Here is a 20,803-nt window from a genome sequence, read left to right as displayed (position 1 = left end):
ATTGGTTCTATCAAAGCTAGTTTTTGGGTAGAATTAGTACATTGTGTTAGAGCACTTGAATGTGTGCGGAGCGTTGTGGGTTTAACCCCGTACAAACGGAGTTTGCTTGAGTTTTCATGTGGTTAGTTTGTGTAACAATTCATTTATTCATTCTTGTAATAAACGGTAAAGGAAAATAACCCGAGGATGCAGAATTTGATGGTTTGGATTGGTTGTATGGTTGAAGTAACGTTGTGAAATAAAATGCATACTTTCTCTCCTACGAAAGAGGAAACCTTAGCCTAGTTATGGGATATGTCCATTACTTTACAATTATACACAGAAGGGATGTTTCTGGGTGTGATGTACACATATAAGATTTCGATCTCAGCGTCAAACGATGATTTCATTTAAGTATGTTTTTTTATTGATTATTTAATTTATATTGTAAATTTCTTTTTACTCTATAACAGTGACTATTATGTTACGAAATACTTGATAATATATTAAAGTATATAAAAAGTTATACATAGATATAACGGTTAATACAAGATATAAGTTACATACAAGTCAAAATGTTTATGTTTAATTGCTTCGCTATAGTAAACCGTTTCTTTGTTTACATAAATAAATTCATTTATTCGACACCTCACTGTTGACATTTAGATGGGCTTATTTTTTTATTTATGACATAATATAAAGGATATCAAGAACAATTCTGTATGTTTTTCTGAATTCTTACCTTCGTCTGCTGATCTTTAGTAACCTTTAACCTACTCAACCATATTTTATTAACATTGTCTTTATTTATTTGTAAAACGACAGTCAACTTTACATGCCAACAACAAATTACTAATCAGTAATTAGTTTCTCTATTTCCTATATTATTCGCTTCAAAATAAGATTACTACGAAATTGTTATATACTAATTATTTATTAATTAACAGTTGATTTAATATTAACCATAACATGAAGCTTTACTTAAGGAAATAGTATGTTCTCAATAAATACCTTTGTTTATTCCCAGTGACACGTTGCAAGTGACGTTTGTGAACTGGATGTCAACGGGTTCCTTAGTTGGTACCCGGGTGAGGCCCATTGTCCCAGGCTGGGAGGGTCCTGGTGCGATGACAGCCGCGGAATTTCCATGATCGTCTTTCTTGAACGCTACACTCTCTTTCACTATTTCAGCTCCAGCGAGCATCATTTTTACGTATCGATTTATTGCACATACAAAAAAAAAATTACGCGCGTGCGCTATCCGATACGTCGCGCGGTTGAATGCGCGCGCGCAGCTGCCTATCTGATATCTTTTGTCAATATGGTAAATAATTACACGTACAGAATCACGCTAATTTGTAAATATGTGGACATAATGACTGCTGTTATGAGATGCGTCGGCCGGTGAAGCGGAATGAACAATGCTCTTTATTGAGATACAATAGGTACGTGTTGACACAAAGCGATGCGTCTTGCAAATTGTTTGCTTCAATTTCCTTTGTCATGGTATTTTAATTAGCCGGTCGTGTTATTGTTTCTAATAATAATACTTTAAGTTGAGTACGACAGTTGTGAAGTGAGTTTTCGGCGTATTGTGATTTTATTGTGACCTTTATAATGTCTTATATTAAGATCTACTAAGACATATATTAAATATAATAAGATATATCTGTAACAGGAAGAATTAGGTAATTGTAGCTTAACAATTTAGTATTTTTAATAGAAATAATTTTATTAATAATTATTCTATGGACTGTAAACAAATAAACTATTATGTACTCTTTTAAAACTTTTAAATATCTGACAATAAAAGATATGACCCAAAGATGCCTGTCTTATTATTTGGGAAGCGTGCCAACATATTTAAAAAATGTAGAATATTGACAATGCTACTGAACGGACGTATATCTTCATATTTTCCTAATATTTCATCGCAGGAACGTACTAGTGCCCTTTCTTAGCACGAATTCTCAATTATTTGGAAATACATTCATATAATCATAATTAATACGTTTGCTAACAGCGCCATCTACCTTTACAGAGCGTAACTTTAATTGATTAATTCGTAAGAAATAAATATACTTTATTTGACGTAATGATTCTCACATACTTCGCTAGATGGCGCTTATATTAATATTGGTATAAAACTATTTCGTTTAACAAAAATGTCGATAAGCCCATAACTCAATACCATTTTCTAATTTAAAGTATTTTTACAAACTAATAATAAAAAATGTATAAATAAAGATATGCAATAAAATAATTAACAAAATCGATTAGATAGGTACTAATTAACCGTTTGTGATGTCAGGACTTAATGTTTTTAATAAAATATATAGTATTAAATATATAGTATTAATGACGTATTTATTTTATGGCATTCAATTGACGGAACATTTAAGACGATTTTTTTTTGTCTATATTCTATTCAGACGATAAAAGGAGAAAAAAAAACATTTTACATCAAGTTGATTCTAATTGTTGGTCGAGAGCTTGATTAATCCGAGACGGTAGAACGCGTGCATCGCAACCGATGAATACGGGCTCAAATCCAGGCAAGCTCTACTGAATTTTCATGTGCTTTATTTGTGTTTATAATTAATCTCGTGCTCGGCGCTGAAGGAAAACATCGTGAAACCTGCATGTGTCTAATTTCAACTAAACTCTGCCACATGTGTATCGACGTATATGTGGAATAAGCTCCGAATCTTCTCCTCAAAAAGATAGGAGGCTCTAGCCCATCAGTGGGACGTTTACAGGCTGTTAATCTAAGATATTCATTATCCAGGATTTGCGAAAATATGGCGTTTTGAACGTCGACGAAAATGTTATCGGAATTTTGGAAGTAAAATTAAAGTAGTTAAGTGTAAAAGTATTGTATTATAAATAAAGATATATTAAAATATAAACTCTTAGTACAATATAGCTGAGTTATTAGTTAATCGCCTGAAATCCGTAAATCTAAGGTTTGTTTATCATGATTCCTACTTCAATTGGAATAGGCTTTATATACATTATGAAAAATGGAGTCTGCCCAACAACATCGTCCGATACCATGACTGTCTTCCAACTCGCTGAAAGTCATTCTCATTTTTAGGGTTCCGTAACCAAATGGTAACAAACGGAACCCTTAGATTCGTCATGTGTGTCTGTCTGTCCGTCCGTCCGTATGTCACAGCCACTTTTTTTCCGAAACTATAAGAACTATACTCTTGAAACTTGGTAAGTAGATGTATTCTGTGAACCGTATTAAGATTTTCACACAAAAATAGAAAAAAAAAACAATAAATTTTGGGGTTCCCCATACTAAGAACTGAAACTCAAAAAAAATTTTTCCACGAACCCAAACGTGTGGGTTATCTATGGATAGGTCTTCAAAAATAGTATAGAGGTTTCTAATTTGATTTTTTTCTTAACTGAATAGTTTGCGCGAAAGACTCTTCCAAAGTGGTAAAATGTGCTCCTTTTAACTTTTACAGTAAGAGAATGATAAAACTAAAATAAATATATGATGCAAAGTTCCACCCGATATCGGTTTGAACGAGATTTAGTAATTAGTTTTTTTAATACGTCATAACTCGAAAACCGCAATTTACCTTTCATTCAATCAATTCAAATACAAAAAAACCATTTAATTTTATAAACATAAACCTTCTTACTTGCTTACACGGAAGACTTCATGGGCGAGTCCGACTCGCACTTGGCCGCTTTTTTAATGGTTGTGTGTCTTATGTTTATTTTTCAATGTGTTTCAAGAATATTTTCGATGGTAAATAAAAGCGATATAAAATAGGGTATTCTCCGGCGGGGTAGTTAGTTTACTTTCGAAAGCGACAGTGAATACATCTCTGCTGTACGAATAACAAGGTAGGTTTTAAAATGTTTGACAAAAGTAACCACAAAAGATTTACTAACCCAGTGTAATCGGGCACTTGGAGTAACAAGTTTACGCTTGTTCCTAGTATTAATAGTATATACGTCACAATTTCTGGAAAAAACATTTAAATTTTTTCGTACATACATATCGTTATCAAAAACAAATTGAGAAAGCCATTATTTAATTTCCTTAATTTACGCCTAAACGAATATTTTAGGCCCAGATTATAGATTGCACGAATAGGCCTCTTCTGCAATACAAAAAATGGTATTAATATCGGCTGCATTACCTGAGAGTAGAACGCCATAAGACAATATACTATGGAAATAAAAATCGTATCTACGTCAGTCAAAAGTCTATAGATATAGTTTATTTTTACCGCTTAGGCTGCAGAGGTGAATCTATTCGCCAATCCATTTATATGGGGGCCCCATTGGAACTTGGAATTTACTGTAATACTAAGGAACTCTGTCGTTTCTAAAACATCTAATGCTTCTCCATTTAAAAGTATATTAGTTTTGACACATCTTACATTAGGATAAGTGAATTTAATACATTTTTTCTTTTGACTTTTTAAAGTAAATTATTAACACAATTATTTTTCAGTAAATTATTAACACTAAGCCAATATAGAGAGCCCATTGTTCACATCGTCATGTATTGAAAAATGTCTTTTTATTTTAAAAATTAAAGAATTATAATCTGCAAACAACACTACTTCGTGTTTATTAGTTAAAACCTACAGATATGTCCAACTTATAACAACTCCACCTTTTTGAGTTGGGGCTTAAAGCCACGCGAACGGAGTCGCGAACACCAGCTAGTTAAACTTTATTTATAGTACATAGGTACCTATATAATCAAATATTTTATAGTATGGATAAGTCATTTACTTCAATCATGATATGATACTCGTAGATATGTATCTCTTAAGGAAATACTTATAGTTTGACAATTCATGGCTATGACTCTGCTTCACTTCCATTTTTGTTTGATTATTGAGTAATATAATAAAATCATAAATAGCAGTAACAATTATAATTTATTTCCAATTAAAAAATTAAGAGTTGTTTTGAATCCAGGCTGTGTAGCGTGATACACGAGCATTGACACCAGGGTAACGAGCCAAAGCGCATCTCTCTCCCCAAGAGCACACACCGACAACAATGTTGTTGTGGAGCAGAGGACCACCAGAGTCACCCTGGCACGCGTCGCGACCGCCAACATCGAGCCAGCCCGCGCACAACATATTAGCAGTGATTGTGCGACGGAGCTCCGCGTAACGGGTTCTGCATGTGTTCTGGTTTACGCTCCAAACTTGGACGTGACGAAGCTGTTCCGAAGGTCGGCCACCGACCTAAAATATAATTGGTTTGATATTAGTTATATCTCGTTTCGGTCTTATTTATCTTTCTACATTAAATTCAAAATTAATTAAAGTAATTATTTAATTTAATGTCGGGAGCGCATCGATGACTAAGGCGTTGTAAAATGACTAGTTTATAAATATGAAAATATTACAAAATACACAGCGCACTGAAATGAGATAACTTGAGACTTACGCTAGTAACTCCCCATCCGACGGCCCACACGGCCTGATTGTCGGCAAGATTGTAGTTGGCGCCAGCGATACGTGATGCACGAACGTTGTTATTAAAAGAGAAGGCGCCGTTGATTCTCAAAACGGAAATATCGTTGTCGAAGGTGTGCCTATTATAACTGGGGTGGTTGATGATTCTGTTCGTGGTTACGACTGAACCGCCGCTGTTGGCGTTTGTGGAACCAACGCGTATACGCCATTGGGAAGTTGAAGGGTGTCGGCTGAAACGAATATCACTTATTGTAGAAATGTATTTACATTAAGCGAGTGATAAGATGTATGAACACTTAATATATGTATATAACACTATATTTAAGACATAACAAATCATCATTTACGATGTCAGAATGGGACATTTATTATAGCAATCCATCTTATTTGAGCAAGGCTGTGTGCTGTGCCATCATGTGACTTTTAATGATTTACTTTCTAGCTTTGTTTAATCGGGTCACGAAATTTTCTTTGATAAATACTTTATATTGACTCAATGAAACACAGAAGGTGAAATCTTTCATATGAAACCCAAAAAAAATCAATTTGCTTATGAAGTTTTAGTTTTCAAAATACGATGTACTCACTCGAAACAGTGAGCAGCAGTGAGAACGGCTCTGTTATTCAATATAGAAGAACCGCAAGCCTGCCAGAACGATCCAGAGCCTGAGGGTGACAGAAGCATGGCCCCAGTGAATGGGTACCGATCGATCGTCGTCGTGGATCCCCCAATGATCCTATCGGCTGCAAATAAATTTTATTTATCAAACACGAAACGTACATATTTAAAAAAGGATCTTAACTTATTATACTTGTATCTCTTCAAATGGTCATAAACAAAAGACCATATACCATAGCCAGACATTGTGATAAATTAATCGTTTCAAGAAGATAACTCACCAGAAGCCACTGCCAGGCCAAGGGCTAAAACGATGAGAGCACGCATTGTGACTGTTAACAACCTGTTGTGTCGACTGCTGGGACCACATGGGACATTTATATATAAAAAGTGTTATTTGTGATGGATTGAAACAGATAAAGATTTAATTTATTACATTTTATCAATAATCCATAATCCGGGATGTAATTATATTTCATGAATAAAATTCGCAAATATGCATCTATGTATTTATCAAAAATATATGATAAATCATTAGTTGTTTTATATCACAATCCTATGAGTTGTACGTGCACATATATAAATCATATATTTAGTTGACATGTCTTGGTTTTTTGTCAGATAAGGCTATACATAGTATTTTTATACTTGTTTAATTTATATCTGTCCATCGCTGGCATGGTCAACGACTATTTAGTTTTATAATAACTATAGGTGAGATAAAAGCTAAAACATACACACATCCTTTAATATAATATATATATATAATATGATATAAATATTGGATAACAGCACATACGTTACTCTGATCCCAATGTAAGTAGCTAAAGCAGTTGTGTTATGGAAATCATAAGTAACGACGGTACCACAAACACCCAGACCCAAGACAACATAGAAAACTAATGAACTTTTTTTTCTACGTCGATTCGGACGGGAATCGAACCCGGGGCCTCGGAGTAGCGTACCCATGAAACGGTTTTTATGAAAACCGTTTCATGGGTACGCCACTCCGACACGTACGACGCGTACACACTACTCGACCACGGAGGTCGTGAAATCATTATCCTTTCAGATCTTACATATTGTAAAAGTACAAATGTGTACCATTCATGTGTTATCCACGATTTTCATTTTTAAGGTCGGATTCATAGCCTTGATGTAAATGGTGTGTAGAAATCGGTGTATCTGCCATTATTATGTCTTTTCCTTATTTATATAAAATATATAGCCCGTCATTTGGATTCCGCTTGTGCCAATTACAAAAAGTCGCGTCCCATTTTTATTGCGCGCGGTTTATAGATTACTGAAACCCTTAATATAAGTGATATTTTATAAATTAAGTTTAACTACACGATCTGCTTTTTTTCGAACAGCATTATATATTTTTATTTTTTAATCCAACCGACCAATTCACTTATCTACCGAAGTGGTAGATAAGTGAATTGGTCGAACACGTCTCCCAGACCAGACGTCGACCTATACGTCCATAATCCAATAATCTCACAAAAGACAAACGTTGGACATTATAAAAACGAACATAATACGATCAGTATTTAAAACGGGATATTTACCATGTTTTTTATTTTTATTTGGTGGAGCTCGATATTTCGACATTATCTACGAATATTGTCTTGTTCACGAGACTGAAGTTTGCGGGTAGATGTTGACGGCATTAGAAGTGTCCATAATACGTTCTATGGAATCATAAAAAATCTTGTATTTTTTTTTAAATGTGTATATTATTTATATATAATTTATATATATGTCATATACCTATACGCATTTCGTTAAAAATGTGATTTCCCAATTTTTAATATATATCTATTTGATAAGATAAATTATTTGAATTAATGCTGTGGCTTTATGATGTAATCCGCCTTTCTTCATCCATTTAATAACCTAGCTTAAAGGATTATATTTATATCGCAGCCAACTGGTTAAGTTATCCTTTTAATTACCAGCCTGGACACTACCTTATGGCGCCGTTCAATCAGCAGCCCCAATACATGTTCCATTCCATAGAGTAGGGACTCTGATGGTTATAAAAATTTATATTATCGCCTATATTGAAACGGATTTTTTTTAAAAAATCCGAAGACCGAATAATATTACAAGCGTTTTTTTTCTAATTGTTGTAAAATTGCAAGATATTGCAAGAAAATATATGACACTGACAGACTTTGACAATTCAGTAGAAGATATAATATCTAATTTAATTCCTTTGTCCTAAACTTCTTCATCCCATTTACGACATTCTCCCTCCTAAAGTTCCTCGTCCTATAAATGTTGAATGTTTGTTGACGTTTGTGTTTAGTCCATTTTGTTCTTTTTTGTGTAAATATATTAAATGTAATAAAATTAAGTTGTGAATAGTCCAATTGAGTGTCTTATCTTATTATATATAGTTTAGTTTAGTTTCTATTACTAACCCTTAATGTTTGTGTTGTTCTAGGTTACGGATTAACAAGGAAATTACTACTACTATATTTGACTTTAAAATTTAATTGAGTTTGTTTTCTCAACCATACCGATCAATCTCATTCGTGTCTTCTCCATCCTACGTGACATTGGCGAAATAATCTGTGCCCTATGGCACAACTAAAAGCCATTAAACTAAGAATTGAATTGAATTATCTAATTTAAATCTTGTAATGACTTATTAGGCCATTACAAAGATTTTCTTGTTGATATGACACTAGGCGTAGTCAGTATTTTGAACCCAGTTATCATACTATGTTAGTTTTATATGCAATTGTCTGTTTAGTGCTTTAGTTTCAAAAGGTACTAAGAGTTTACGATACTTGATAAAGGAATGAATTTGAAAACTGACGAAGGTTTTCTTACTCTGACTGTACAATAAACATTGACTTACATGTATACTGCTAGACTAGCTGTTCAAAATTAAACTTGTGTCACAGTGACGGAAAAGGGATAGAAAGTGAGTTTTCAGTGACGCCGAGACGATCGCACATAATATGTTTTACAATAGTTTTCATGGTTTTCTGTTGGTCTCTGAGAGTATTATCGTGAAATTATTTGATTCGATAATAATAGTCATCATTTTAATGGTATTCAGAAGATTAGACAATTATTATAACAACATACATTCAACATTACAAATTTATGTTAGAACGTCGAAGAAAATAAAAACCAATGAAATATTTATTTGAGGAAATTTATGGCCTAAGAAGACTTTATTGTTTTCTGAGAATAGTTTTTACAGTATCGAAGGAAGCAATTCAGTATGTTTGTATAAATAGTAGTTTATAATAGTAAATGGCATAGCCTGTAAAGCCATTATGTTTAAAGGTTAATGTGAAAATTAAATTGAAAAAAATGTACATTCGAAGATTTAAAAATAACCAAAAAAATTCAATATAAATTGAGCTTTCATTGATGTAGTTGAACATTTTAAGAGGTACAGCTTAAGCTGGAAGTTTTTTGGTTGTTTTTTTCTTGTAACTTTCCTTAATACTGTTGTGTTTGTGAAAACTCCGTACTTACAATAATTATTCTTAAATTATATTATTTTGTTTGGACTTTTGGTCGGTATATATATTGTTGGTTAGAATAAACTTGGTTATATGTTTATTTGGATAGGTAAATAGGCTTTTTTAATTATAAATGTGTTTGTTAAAAATTGTGCTTACAATTTGTTTAGTCTTAAAGAATACTTTTATTTCGATTTAATAAAAATGCCTCGAAGAACCTCTCCCAATATATATAAAATATCCAAAAATAATGAGACTTATTCGATCACAAGAATCTAAACAAGTCTTGCACTTACTGCATCTCAAAACCTCGGCTCAGCGTGAATCGCGACTGAAATCACTACTCGAGTCCTCTCTGACTCAAGAGATTTATTTATATATATAGATCGATCGGCCTACGGGGACTCTCGAAAGACGAGAAGAGAATCTAACGGCCGATCTTATTATCACGTCAATCCGAAACCTTCACAAACAGACTCTCGCTTAAGCTCTTAAAGATTTCGCATAGTTAATGCTTTGTCTTAGGAGACGCCTGAAAAACGTATAGAGCGTATCAAATTGCCGATCGCGAAGCTCATATTTTATAGCTAGAGCTTTAAAAAGGGACGACCAATGTAGTCTACAGCGCAAAAAAGTAGCTTAGAACGTGAAGCACGATAACTCATGAAAGTGAACGACACAACAATGTCAGAACTCTAAAGAAAAGATGAACATCCGCGACTTTTTGCAAATAGCTAAATATAACTATTAGTGTGAAAGCGTGAGATAGACAAACAATAAATAAAGCGAAGCGAAGTGCGTCGGATATGATAAAAATGCACAAGAGTTTTCGTATTTGTTACTAGATATTGGCAACGCTACATATGCACAGGAACCACATCGAACAAAGTGTTGTTCTACGCAAAAGCGTTATTTTGACCTTGCGTAACGATCAAGCCGTTACAATAGACACTGCAATTCAGCGATTTGTTCCAGGGGATAATGTAGTCAATAAAATAGTGATAATGTATTCTACTAAATATCCAGTTCAATTTTGGGAGGCCCTGAGTGCTTCTAGCCTACCAGCTCATACGATTAAATTTGAAAGTTGGCGAACCTGTAATAGATAACCTTAGAAATTTAAGTCCACCAAAGCTATATAACGGTTAAAAATGAAGTACAACGCAACGTGACAGAATCAGAGATTTTAACAGTGTGCGGCGCAGCTGATTATATCTTTATATCCCCTGGATACCTTTCATTCCAAAAAACTTTTCGCTTAGTTTTAAACGAGTTTAGTTTATAAATAAATAACTACATCAAACATTTTTACTAATACTTAAAACTCAGCGAGTTTTTTAGGTTTTCTTTGTAAATGATTTTTTTTACAACTATCGATTTCATATAATAACAATAAATATATTTTTGTTATTTGAAACCGCCTGGAGGCGATCGTCTCGTTCCCAAGGTGTGCAATCAATGAAGAAGTCGTTAGTCTAGTAATATACTTTAGCACACAAACGCTCTTTAACGATTTTTTAAACTTTACAAATGAATATTTTTGAACTTTTTTCTGGGATCCTATTGTAAAAACGTATATACAAAAGATTTATTAACCCTGTGTAATCGGGCCCTTGAAGTAACAACTTTATGTTTGTTCCTAGCATTAATAGTAAGTACGTCACAATTTCTGAAAAAATAATTAATGTTTTTGGGTACATACATAACGTTACCAAAAACAAGTTGAGAAGCGACAGTTATTAGGCCCGGGTTATAGATTGCATAAAAAGTCCTCTTCTGCAATACAAAAATGGTACTAATATCGTCTGCATTACCCAGAGTAGAATACCATAAGACATTATACTGTGTAAATAGCTAAAATACACTAGGCGAGCCGTTTCAACGTCAGTCTATAGTCTATGTTTTTTTACCGCGTAGCAAATAATTTTATAGTATGGAGAAAAGATGATATGATACTCGTAGATATATATATATATATATATATATCTTAAGGAAATACTTATACTTTGAAAATTTATGACTATGACTCTGCTTCACTTCCATTTTTGTTTGATTATTGAGTAATATAATAAAATCATAAATAGCAGTAACAATTACAATTTATTTCCAATTAAAAAATTAAGAGTTGTTTTGAATCCAGGCTGTGTAGCGTGATACACGAGCATTGACACCAGGGTAACGAGCCAAAGCGCATCTCTCTCCCCAAGAGCACACACCGACAACAATGTTGTTGTGGAGCAGAGGACCACCAGAGTCACCCTGGCACGCGTCGCGACCGCCAACATCGAGCCAGCCCGCGCACAACATGTTAGCAGTGATTGTACGACCGAGCTCCGCGTAACGGGTTCTGCATGTGTTCTGGTTTACGCTCCAAACTTGGACATGACGAAGCTGTTCCGAAGGTCGGCCACCGACCTAAAATATAATTGGTTTGATATTAGTTATATCTCGTTTCGGTCTTATTTATCTTTCTACATTAAATTCTAAATTAATTAAAGTCATTATTTAATTTAATGTCGGGAGCGCATCAATGACGAAGGCGTTGTAAAATGACTAGTTTATAAATATGAAAATATTACAAATTACACAGCGCACTGAAATGAGATAACTTGAGACTTACGCTAGTAACTCCCCATCCGACGGCCCACACGGCCTGATTGTCGGCAAGATTGTAGTTGGCGCCAGCGATACGTGATGCACGAACGTTGTTATTAAAAGAGAAGGCGCCGTTGATTCTCAAAACGGAAATATCGTTGTCGAAGGTGTGCCTATTATAACTCGGGTGGTTGATGATTCTGTTCGTGGTTACGACTGAACCGCCGCTGTTGGCGTTTGTGGAACCAACGCGTATACGCCATTGGGAAGTTGAAGGGTGTCGGCTGAAACGAATATCACTAATTGTAAAAATGTATTTACATTAAGCGAGTGATAAGATGTATGAACACTTAATATATGTATATAACACTATATTTAAGACGTAACAAATCATCATTTACGATGTCAGAATGGGACATTTATTATAGCAATCCATCTTATTTGAGCAAGGCTGTGTGCTGTGCCATCATGTGACTTTTAATGATTTACTTTCTAGCTTTGTTTAATCGGGTCACGAAATTTTCTTTGATAAATACTTTATATTGACTCAATGAAACACAGAAGGTGAAATCTTTCATATGAAACCCAAAAAAAATCAATTTGCTTATGAAGTTTTAGTTTTCAAAATACGATGTACTCACTCGAAACAGTGAGCAGCAGTGAGAACGGCTCTGTTATTCAATATAGAAGAACCGCAAGCCTGCCAGAACGATCCAGAGCCTGAGGGTGACAGAAGCATGGCCCCAGTGAATGGGTACCGATCGATCGTCGTCGTGGATCCCCCAATGATCCTATCGGCTGCAAATAAATTTTATTTATCAAACACGAAACGTACATATTTAAAAAAGGATCTTAACTTATTATACTTGTATCTCTTCAAATGGTCATAAACAAAAGACCATATACCATAGCCAGACATTGTGATAAATTAATCGTTTCAAGAAGATAACTCACCAGAAGCCACTGCCAGGCCAAGGGCTAAAACGATGAGAGCACGCATTGTGACTGTTAACAACCTGTTGTGTCGACTGCTGGGACCACATGGGACATTTATATATAAAAAGTGTTATTTGTGATGGATTGAAACAGATAAAGATTTAATTTATTACATTTTATCAATAATCCATAATCCGGGATGTAATTATATTTCATGAATAAAATTCGCAAATATGCATCTATGTATTTATCAAAAATATATGATAAATCATTAGTTGTTTTATATCACAATCCTATGAGTTGTACGTGCACATATATAAATCATATATTTAGTTGACATGTCTTGGTTTTTTGTCAGATAAGGCTATACATAGTATTTTTATACTTGTTTAATTTATATCTGTCCATCGCTGGCATGGTCAACGACTATTTAGTTTTATAATAACTATAGGTGAGATAAAAGCTAAAACATACACACATCCTTTAATATAATATATATATATAATATGATATAAATATTGGATAACAGCACATACGTTACTCTGATCCCAATGTAAGTAGCTAAAGCAGTTGTGTTATGGAAATCATAAGTAACGACGGTACCACAAACACCCAGACCCAAGACAACATAGAAAACTAATGAACTTTTTTTTCTACGTCGATTCGGACGGGAATCGAACCCGGGGCCTCGGAGTAGCGTACCCATGAAACGGTTTTTATGAAAACCGTTTCATGGGTACGCCACTCCGACACGTACGACGCGTACACACTACTCGACCACGGAGGTCGTGAAATCATTATCCTTTCAGATCTTACATATTGTAAAAGTACAAATGTGTACCATTCATGTGTTATCCACGATTTTCATTTTTAAGGTCGGATTCATAGCCTTGATGTAAATGGTGTGTAGAAATCGGTGTATCTGCCATTATTATGTCTTTTCCTTATTTATATAAAATATATAGCCCGTCATTTGGATTCCGCTTGTGCCAATTACAAAAAGTCGCGTCCCATTTTTATTGCGCGCGGTTTATAGATTACTGAAACCCTTAATATAAGTGATATTTTATAAATTAAGTTTAACTACACGATCTGCTTTTTTTCGAACAGCATTATATATTTTTATTTTTTAATCCAACCGACCAATTCACTTATCTACCGAAGTGGTAGATAAGTGAATTGGTCGAACACGTCTCCCAGACCAGACGTCGACCTATACGTCCATAATCCAATAATCTCACAAAAGACAAACGTTGGACATTATAAAAACGAACATAATACGATCAGTATTTAAAACGGGATATTTACCATGTTTTTTATTTTTATTTGGTGGAGCTCGATATTTCGACATTATCTACGAATATTGTCTTGTTCACGAGACTGAAGTTTGCGGGTAGATGTTGACGGCATTAGAAGTGTCCATAATACGTTCTATGGAATCATAAAAAATCTTGTATTTTTTTTTAAATGTGTATATTATTTATATATAATTTATATATATGTCATATACCTATACGCATTTCGTTAAAAATGTGATTTCCCAATTTTTAATATATATCTATTTGATAAGATAAATTATTTGAATTAATGCTGTGGCTTTATGATGTAATCCGCCTTTCTTCATCCATTTAATAACCTAGCTTAAAGGATTATATTTATATCGCAGCCAACTGGTTAAGTTATCCTTTTAATTACCAGCCTGGACACTACCTTATGGCGCCGTTCAATCAGCAGCCCCAATACATGTTCCATTCCATAGAGTAGGGACTCTGATGGTTATAAAAATTTATATTATCGCCTATATTGAAACGGATTTTTTTTAAAAAATCCGAAGACCGAATAATATTACAAGCGTTTTTTTTCTAATTGTTGTAAAATTGCAAGATATTGCAAGAAAATATATGACACTGACAGACTTTGACAATTCAGTAGAAGATATAATATCTAATTTAATTCCTTTGTCCTAAACTTCTTCATCCCATTTACGACATTCTCCCTCCTAAAGTTCCTCGTCCTATAAATGTTGAATGTTTGTTGACGTTTGTGTTTAGTCCATTTTGTTCTTTTTTGTGTAAATATATTAAATGTAATAAAATTAAGTTGTGAATAGTCCAATTGAGTGTCTTATCTTATTATATATAGTTTAGTTTAGTTTCTATTACTAACCCTTAATGTTTGTGTTGTTCTAGGTTACGGATTAACAAGGAAATTACTACTACTATATTTGACTTTAAAATTTAATTGAGTTTGTTTTCTCAACCATACCGATCAATCTCATTCGTGTCTTCTCCATCCTACGTGACATTGGCGAAATAATCTGTGCCCTATGGCACAACTAAAAGCCATTAAACTAAGAATTGAATTGAATTATCTAATTTAAATCTTGTAATGACTTATTAGGCCATTACAAAGATTTTCTTGTTGATATGACACTAGGCGTAGTCAGTATTTTGAACCCAGTTATCATACTATGTTAGTTTTATATGCAATTGTCTGTTTAGTGCTTTAGTTTCAAAAGGTACTAAGAGTTTACGATACTTGATAAAGGAATGAATTTGAAAACTGACGAAGGTTTTCTTACTCTGACTGTACAATAAACATTGACTTACATGTATACTGCTAGACTAGCTGTTCAAAATTAAACTTGTGTCACAGTGACGGAAAAGGGATAGAAAGTGAGTTTTCAGTGACGCCGAGACGATCGCACATAATATGTTTTACAATAGTTTTCATGGTTTTCTGTTGGTCTCTGAGAGTATTATCGTGAAATTATTTGATTCGATAATAATAGTCATCATTTTAATGGTATTCAGAAGATTAGACAATTATTATAACAACATACATTCAACATTACAAATTTATGTTAGAACGTCGAAGAAAATAAAAACCAATGAAATATTTATTTGAGGAAATTTATGGCCTAAGAAGACTTTATTGTTTTCTGAGAATAGTTTTTACAGTATCGAAGGAAGCAATTCAGTATGTTTGTATAAATAGTAGTTTATAATAGTAAATGGCATAGCCTGTAAAGCCATTATGTTTAAAGGTTAATGTGAAAATTAAATTGAAAAAAATGTACATTCGAAGATTTAAAAATAACCAAAAAAATTCAATATAAATTGAGCTTTCATTGATGTAGTTGAACATTTTAAGAGGTACAGCTTAAGCTGGAAGTTTTTTGGTTGTTTTTTTCTTGTAACTTTCCTTAATACTGTTGTGTTTGTGAAAACTCCGTACTTACAATAATTATTCTTAAATTATATTATTTTGTTTGGACTTTTGGTCGGTATATATATTGTTGGTTAGAATAAACTTGGTTATATGTTTATTTGGATAGGTAAATAGGCTTTTTTAATTATAAATGTGTTTGTTAAAAATTGTGCTTACAATTTGTTTAGTCTTAAAGAATACTTTTATTTCGATTTAATAAAAATGCCTCGAAGAACCTCTCCCAATATATATAAAATATCCAAAAATAATGAGACTTATTCGATCACAAGAATCTAAACAAGTCTTGCACTTACTGCATCTCAAAACCTCGGCTCAGCGTGAATCGCGACTGAAATCACTACTCGAGTCCTCTCTGACTCAAGAGATTTATTTATATATATAGATCGATCGGCCTACGGGGACTCTCGAAAGACGAGAAGAGAATCTAACGGCCGATCTTATTATCACGTCAATCCGAAACCTTCACAAACAGACTCTCGCTTAAGCTCTTAAAGATTTCGCATAGTTAATGCTTTGTCTTAGGAGACGCCTGAAAAACGTATAGAGCGTATCAAATTGCCGATCGCGAAGCTCATATTTTATAGCTAGAGCTTTAAAAAGGGACGACCAATGTAGTCTACAGCGCAAAAAAGTAGCTTAGAACGTGAAGCACGATAACTCATGAAAGTGAACGACACAACAATGTCAGAACTCTAAAGAAAAGATGAACATCCGCGACTTTTTGCAAATAGCTAAATATAACTATTAGTGTGAAAGCGTGAGATAGACAAACAATAAATAAAGCGAAGCGAAGTGCGTCGGATATGATAAAAATGCACAAGAGTTTTCGTATTTGTTACTAGATATTGGCAACGCTACATATGCACAGGAACCACATCGAACAAAGTGTTGTTCTACGCAAAAGCGTTATTTTGACCTTGCGTAACGATCAAGCCGTTACAATAGACACTGCAATTCAGCGATTTGTTCCAGGGGATAATGTAGTCAATAAAATAGTGATAATGTATTCTACTAAATATCCAGTTCAATTTTGGGAGGCCCTGAGTGCTTCTAGCCTACCAGCTCATACGATTAAATTTGAAAGTTGGCGAACCTGTAATAGATAACCTTAGAAATTTAAGTCCACCAAAGCTATATAACGGTTAAAAATGAAGTACAACGCAACGTGACAGAATCAGAGATTTTAACAGTGTGCGGCGCAGCTGATTATATCTTTATATCCCCTGGATACCTTTCATTCCAAAAAACTTTTCGCTTAGTTTTAAACGAGTTTAGTTTATAAATAAATAACTACATCAAACATTTTTACTAATACTTAAAACTCAGCGAGTTTTTTAGGTTTTCTTTGTAAATGATTTTTTTTACAACTATCGATTTCATATAATAACAATAAATATATTTTTGTTATTTGAAACCGCCTGGAGGCGATCGTCTCGTTCCCAAGGTGTGCAATCAATGAAGAAGTCGTTAGTCTAGTAATATACTTTAGCACACAAACGCTCTTTAACGATTTTTTAAACTTTACAAATGAATATTTTTGAACTTTTTTCTGGGATCCTATTGTAAAAACGTATATACAAAAGATTTATTAACCCTGTGTAATCGGGCCCTTGAAGTAACAACTTTATGTTTGTTCCTAGCATTAATAGTAAGTACGTCACAATTTCTGAAAAAATAATTAATGTTTTTGGGTACATACATAACGTTACCAAAAACAAGTTGAGAAGCGACAGTTATTAGGCCCGGGTTATAGATTGCATAAAAAGTCCTCTTCTGCAATACAAAAATGGTACTAATATCGTCTGCATTACCCAGAGTAGAATACCATAAGACATTATACTGTGTAAATAGCTAAAATACACTAGGCGAGCCGTTTCAACGTCAGTCTATAGTCTATGTTTTTTTACCGCGTAGCAAATAATTTTATAGTATGGAGAAAAGATGATATGATACTCGTAGATATATATATATATATATATATATCTTAAGGAAATACTTATACTTTGAAAATTTATGACTATGACTCTGCTTCACTTCCATTTTTGTTTGATTATTGAGTAATATAATAAAATCATAAATAGCAGTAACAATTACAATTTATTTCCAATTAAAAAATTAAGAGTTGTTTTGAATCCAGGCTGTGTAGCGTGATACACGAGCATTGACACCAGGGTAACGAGCCAAAGCGCATCTCTCTCCCCAAGAGCACACACCGACAACAATGTTGTTGTGGAGCAGAGGACCACCAGAGTCACCCTGGCACGCGTCGCGACCGCCAACATCGAGCCAGCCCGCGCACAACATGTTAGCAGTGATTGTACGACCGAGCTCCGCGTAACGGGTTCTGCATGTGTTCTGGTTTACGCTCCAAACTTGGACATGACGAAGCTGTTCCGAAGGTCGGCCACCGACCTAAAATATAATTGGTTTGATATTAGTTATATCTCGTTTCGGTCTTATTTATCTTTCTACATTAAATTCTAAATTAATTAAAGTCATTATTTAATTTAATGTCGGGAGCGCATCAATGACGAAGGCGTTGTAAAATGACTAGTTTATAAATATGAAAATATTACAAATTACACAGCGCACTGAAATGAGATAACTTGAGACTTACGCTAGTAACTCCCCATCCGACGGCCCACACGGCCTGATTGTCGGCAAGATTGTAGTTGGCGCCAGCGATACGTGATGCACGAACGTTGTTATTAAAAGAGAAGGCGCCGTTGATTCTCAAAACGGAAATATCGTTGTCGAAGGTGTGCCTATTATAACTCGGGTGGTTGATGATTCTGTTCGTGGTTACGACTGAACCGCCGCTGTTGGCGTTTGTGGAACCAACGCGTATACGCCATTGGGAAGTTGAAGGGTGTCGGCTGAAACGAATATCACTAATTGTAAAAATGTATTTACATTAAGCGAGTGATAAGATGTATGAACACTTAATATATGTATATAACACTATATTTAAGACGTAACAAATCATCATTTACGATGTCAGAATGGGACATTTATTATAGCAATCCATCTTATTTGAGCAAGGCTGTGTGCTGTGCCATCATGTGACTTTTAATGATTTACTTTCTAGCTTTGTTTAATCGGGTCACGAAATTTTCTTTGATAAATACTTTATATTGACTCAATGAAACACAGAAGGTGAAATCTTTCATATGAAACCCAAAAAAAATCAATTTGCTTATGAAGTTTTAGTTTTCAAAATACGATGTACTCACTCGAAACAGTGAGCAGCAGTGAGAACGGCTCTGTTATTCAATATAGAAGAACCGCAAGCCTGCCAGAACGATCCAGAGCCTGAGGGTGACAGAAGCATGGCCCCAGTGAATGGGTACCGATCGATCGTCGTCGTGGATCCCCCAATGATCCTATCGGCTGCAAAGAAATGTATTTCATCAAACACGAAACGTACATATACATATTTAAAAATCTAGATCTAAACTTATTGAAATTGTATCTCTTCAAATGGTCATAAACAAAAGACCACTGAATAGCAAGACATTGCAATAAACTAATCGTTTCAAGAAGATAACTCACCAGAAGCCACTGCCAGGCCAAGGGCTAAAACGATGAGAGCACGCATTGTGACTGTTAACAACCTGTTGTGTCGACTGCTGGGACCACATGGGATATTTATATATAAAAAAGTGTTATTTGTGATGGATTGAAACAGATAAAGATTTAATTTATTACATTTTATCAATAATCCATAATCCGGGATGTGATTATATTTCATGAATAAAATTCGCAAATATGTGTCTGTTTATCGTAAACATATGATAAAACTTATGTTTTTTTATATCACAATACTATGAGTTGTCTTGGTTTTTTGTCTGATAAGGCTATACCTAGTAATTTTTCCTTGATGTCGTCTGTTCATTGCTGGCATGGCATGGCATGGCAACGACTAATCAGTCTTATAATAACAGTCTTGAAATAAAAATTGAAACATACACAGATTATCCTTATATATCTTACATTTAGTAAATGTATACATTTGTACCATTTATGTTTTATGCCCGTATTTAATTTTTAAGGTACTTATTATTGATGATAGATGATGACTATTCTATGAAAGTTCTATTTTCAAGAAATATTAAGGGATTTTTCGAATACGATAATTCAGTCACGGTTAGCGCTACGTTGGTTATATGAATTGCGGTTATGGTTTGAATTTGAAGAAAACAGCCGATCTGTGGTGGATCTTTTAATGGAATTGAATAATTAATTTGACTATACCTTATCCAGTAACTATATTAAATAATGATATTTTTAGTTGTGGCAGCAACGGAGGAGCCACGGATGCGTGATATTGTCCGATTCCTTAGCCTCTCCGATCCTCGCCAAACTTGGCCATCGCACATTTGTTTTAGTTGGTAGGAATCTCACATAATTCGTTATCCCGCCAGGGGTACCTTTCTAAAGGTTTCCATATTACCATCAATCTCATATTGTACAAATGGTAGTAC

General features: G+C 34.1%; 4 protein-coding genes across 4 annotated transcripts in view; all 4 read right to left on the bottom strand.

The window, feature by feature from the left end:
- LOC125066241 (ATP-binding cassette subfamily G member 4) overlaps positions 1 to 1,388 on the bottom strand; it is a 37,313-nt gene extending 35,925 nt beyond the window's left edge. Inside the window, exon 1 of the mRNA XM_047674240.1 lies at positions 991 to 1,388. Within this exon, the coding sequence (XP_047530196.1) occupies positions 991 to 1,186 (196 nt within the window). The 5' untranslated portion in view covers positions 1,187 to 1,388. The remainder of the gene's footprint in view (positions 1 to 990) is intronic.
- A 3,495-nt stretch (positions 1,389 to 4,883) lies between these two features.
- On the bottom strand, positions 4,884 to 6,418 carry LOC125066159 (trypsin, alkaline C-like). The gene is made up of 4 exons (XM_047674106.1): positions 6,348 to 6,418; positions 6,035 to 6,191; positions 5,419 to 5,677; positions 4,884 to 5,213 (listed from the first exon to the last, which is right to left on the bottom strand). The coding sequence occupies exons 1-4, from the start codon at positions 6,391 to 6,393 to the stop codon at positions 4,917 to 4,919; spliced, it is 759 nt and encodes a 252-aa protein (XP_047530062.1). The 5' UTR covers positions 6,394 to 6,418; the 3' UTR covers positions 4,884 to 4,916.
- A 5,242-nt stretch (positions 6,419 to 11,660) lies between these two features.
- Positions 11,661 to 13,177, bottom strand: LOC125066160 (trypsin, alkaline C-like). The gene is made up of 4 exons (XM_047674107.1): positions 13,107 to 13,177; positions 12,794 to 12,950; positions 12,178 to 12,436; positions 11,661 to 11,972 (listed from the first exon to the last, which is right to left on the bottom strand). The coding sequence occupies exons 1-4, from the start codon at positions 13,150 to 13,152 to the stop codon at positions 11,676 to 11,678; spliced, it is 759 nt and encodes a 252-aa protein (XP_047530063.1). The 5' UTR covers positions 13,153 to 13,177; the 3' UTR covers positions 11,661 to 11,675.
- A 5,242-nt stretch (positions 13,178 to 18,419) lies between these two features.
- Positions 18,420 to 19,942, bottom strand: LOC125066139 (trypsin, alkaline C-like). The gene is made up of 4 exons (XM_047674069.1): positions 19,872 to 19,942; positions 19,553 to 19,709; positions 18,937 to 19,195; positions 18,420 to 18,731 (listed from the first exon to the last, which is right to left on the bottom strand). Exons 1-4 carry the CDS (start codon positions 19,915 to 19,917, stop codon positions 18,435 to 18,437), a joined length of 759 nt encoding a protein of 252 aa, XP_047530025.1. The 5' UTR covers positions 19,918 to 19,942; the 3' UTR covers positions 18,420 to 18,434.
- Between the last annotated feature and the right edge of the window lie 861 nt (positions 19,943 to 20,803).

Source organism: Vanessa atalanta, chromosome 9 (assembly GCF_905147765.1).
Source record: "Vanessa atalanta chromosome 9, ilVanAtal1.2, whole genome shotgun sequence".
Lineage (NCBI taxonomy): Eukaryota > Metazoa > Arthropoda > Insecta > Lepidoptera > Nymphalidae > Vanessa > Vanessa atalanta.
The sequence above is the reverse complement of the archived record's forward strand: the minus strand, read 5'-3'. Positions and strand labels throughout refer to the sequence as shown.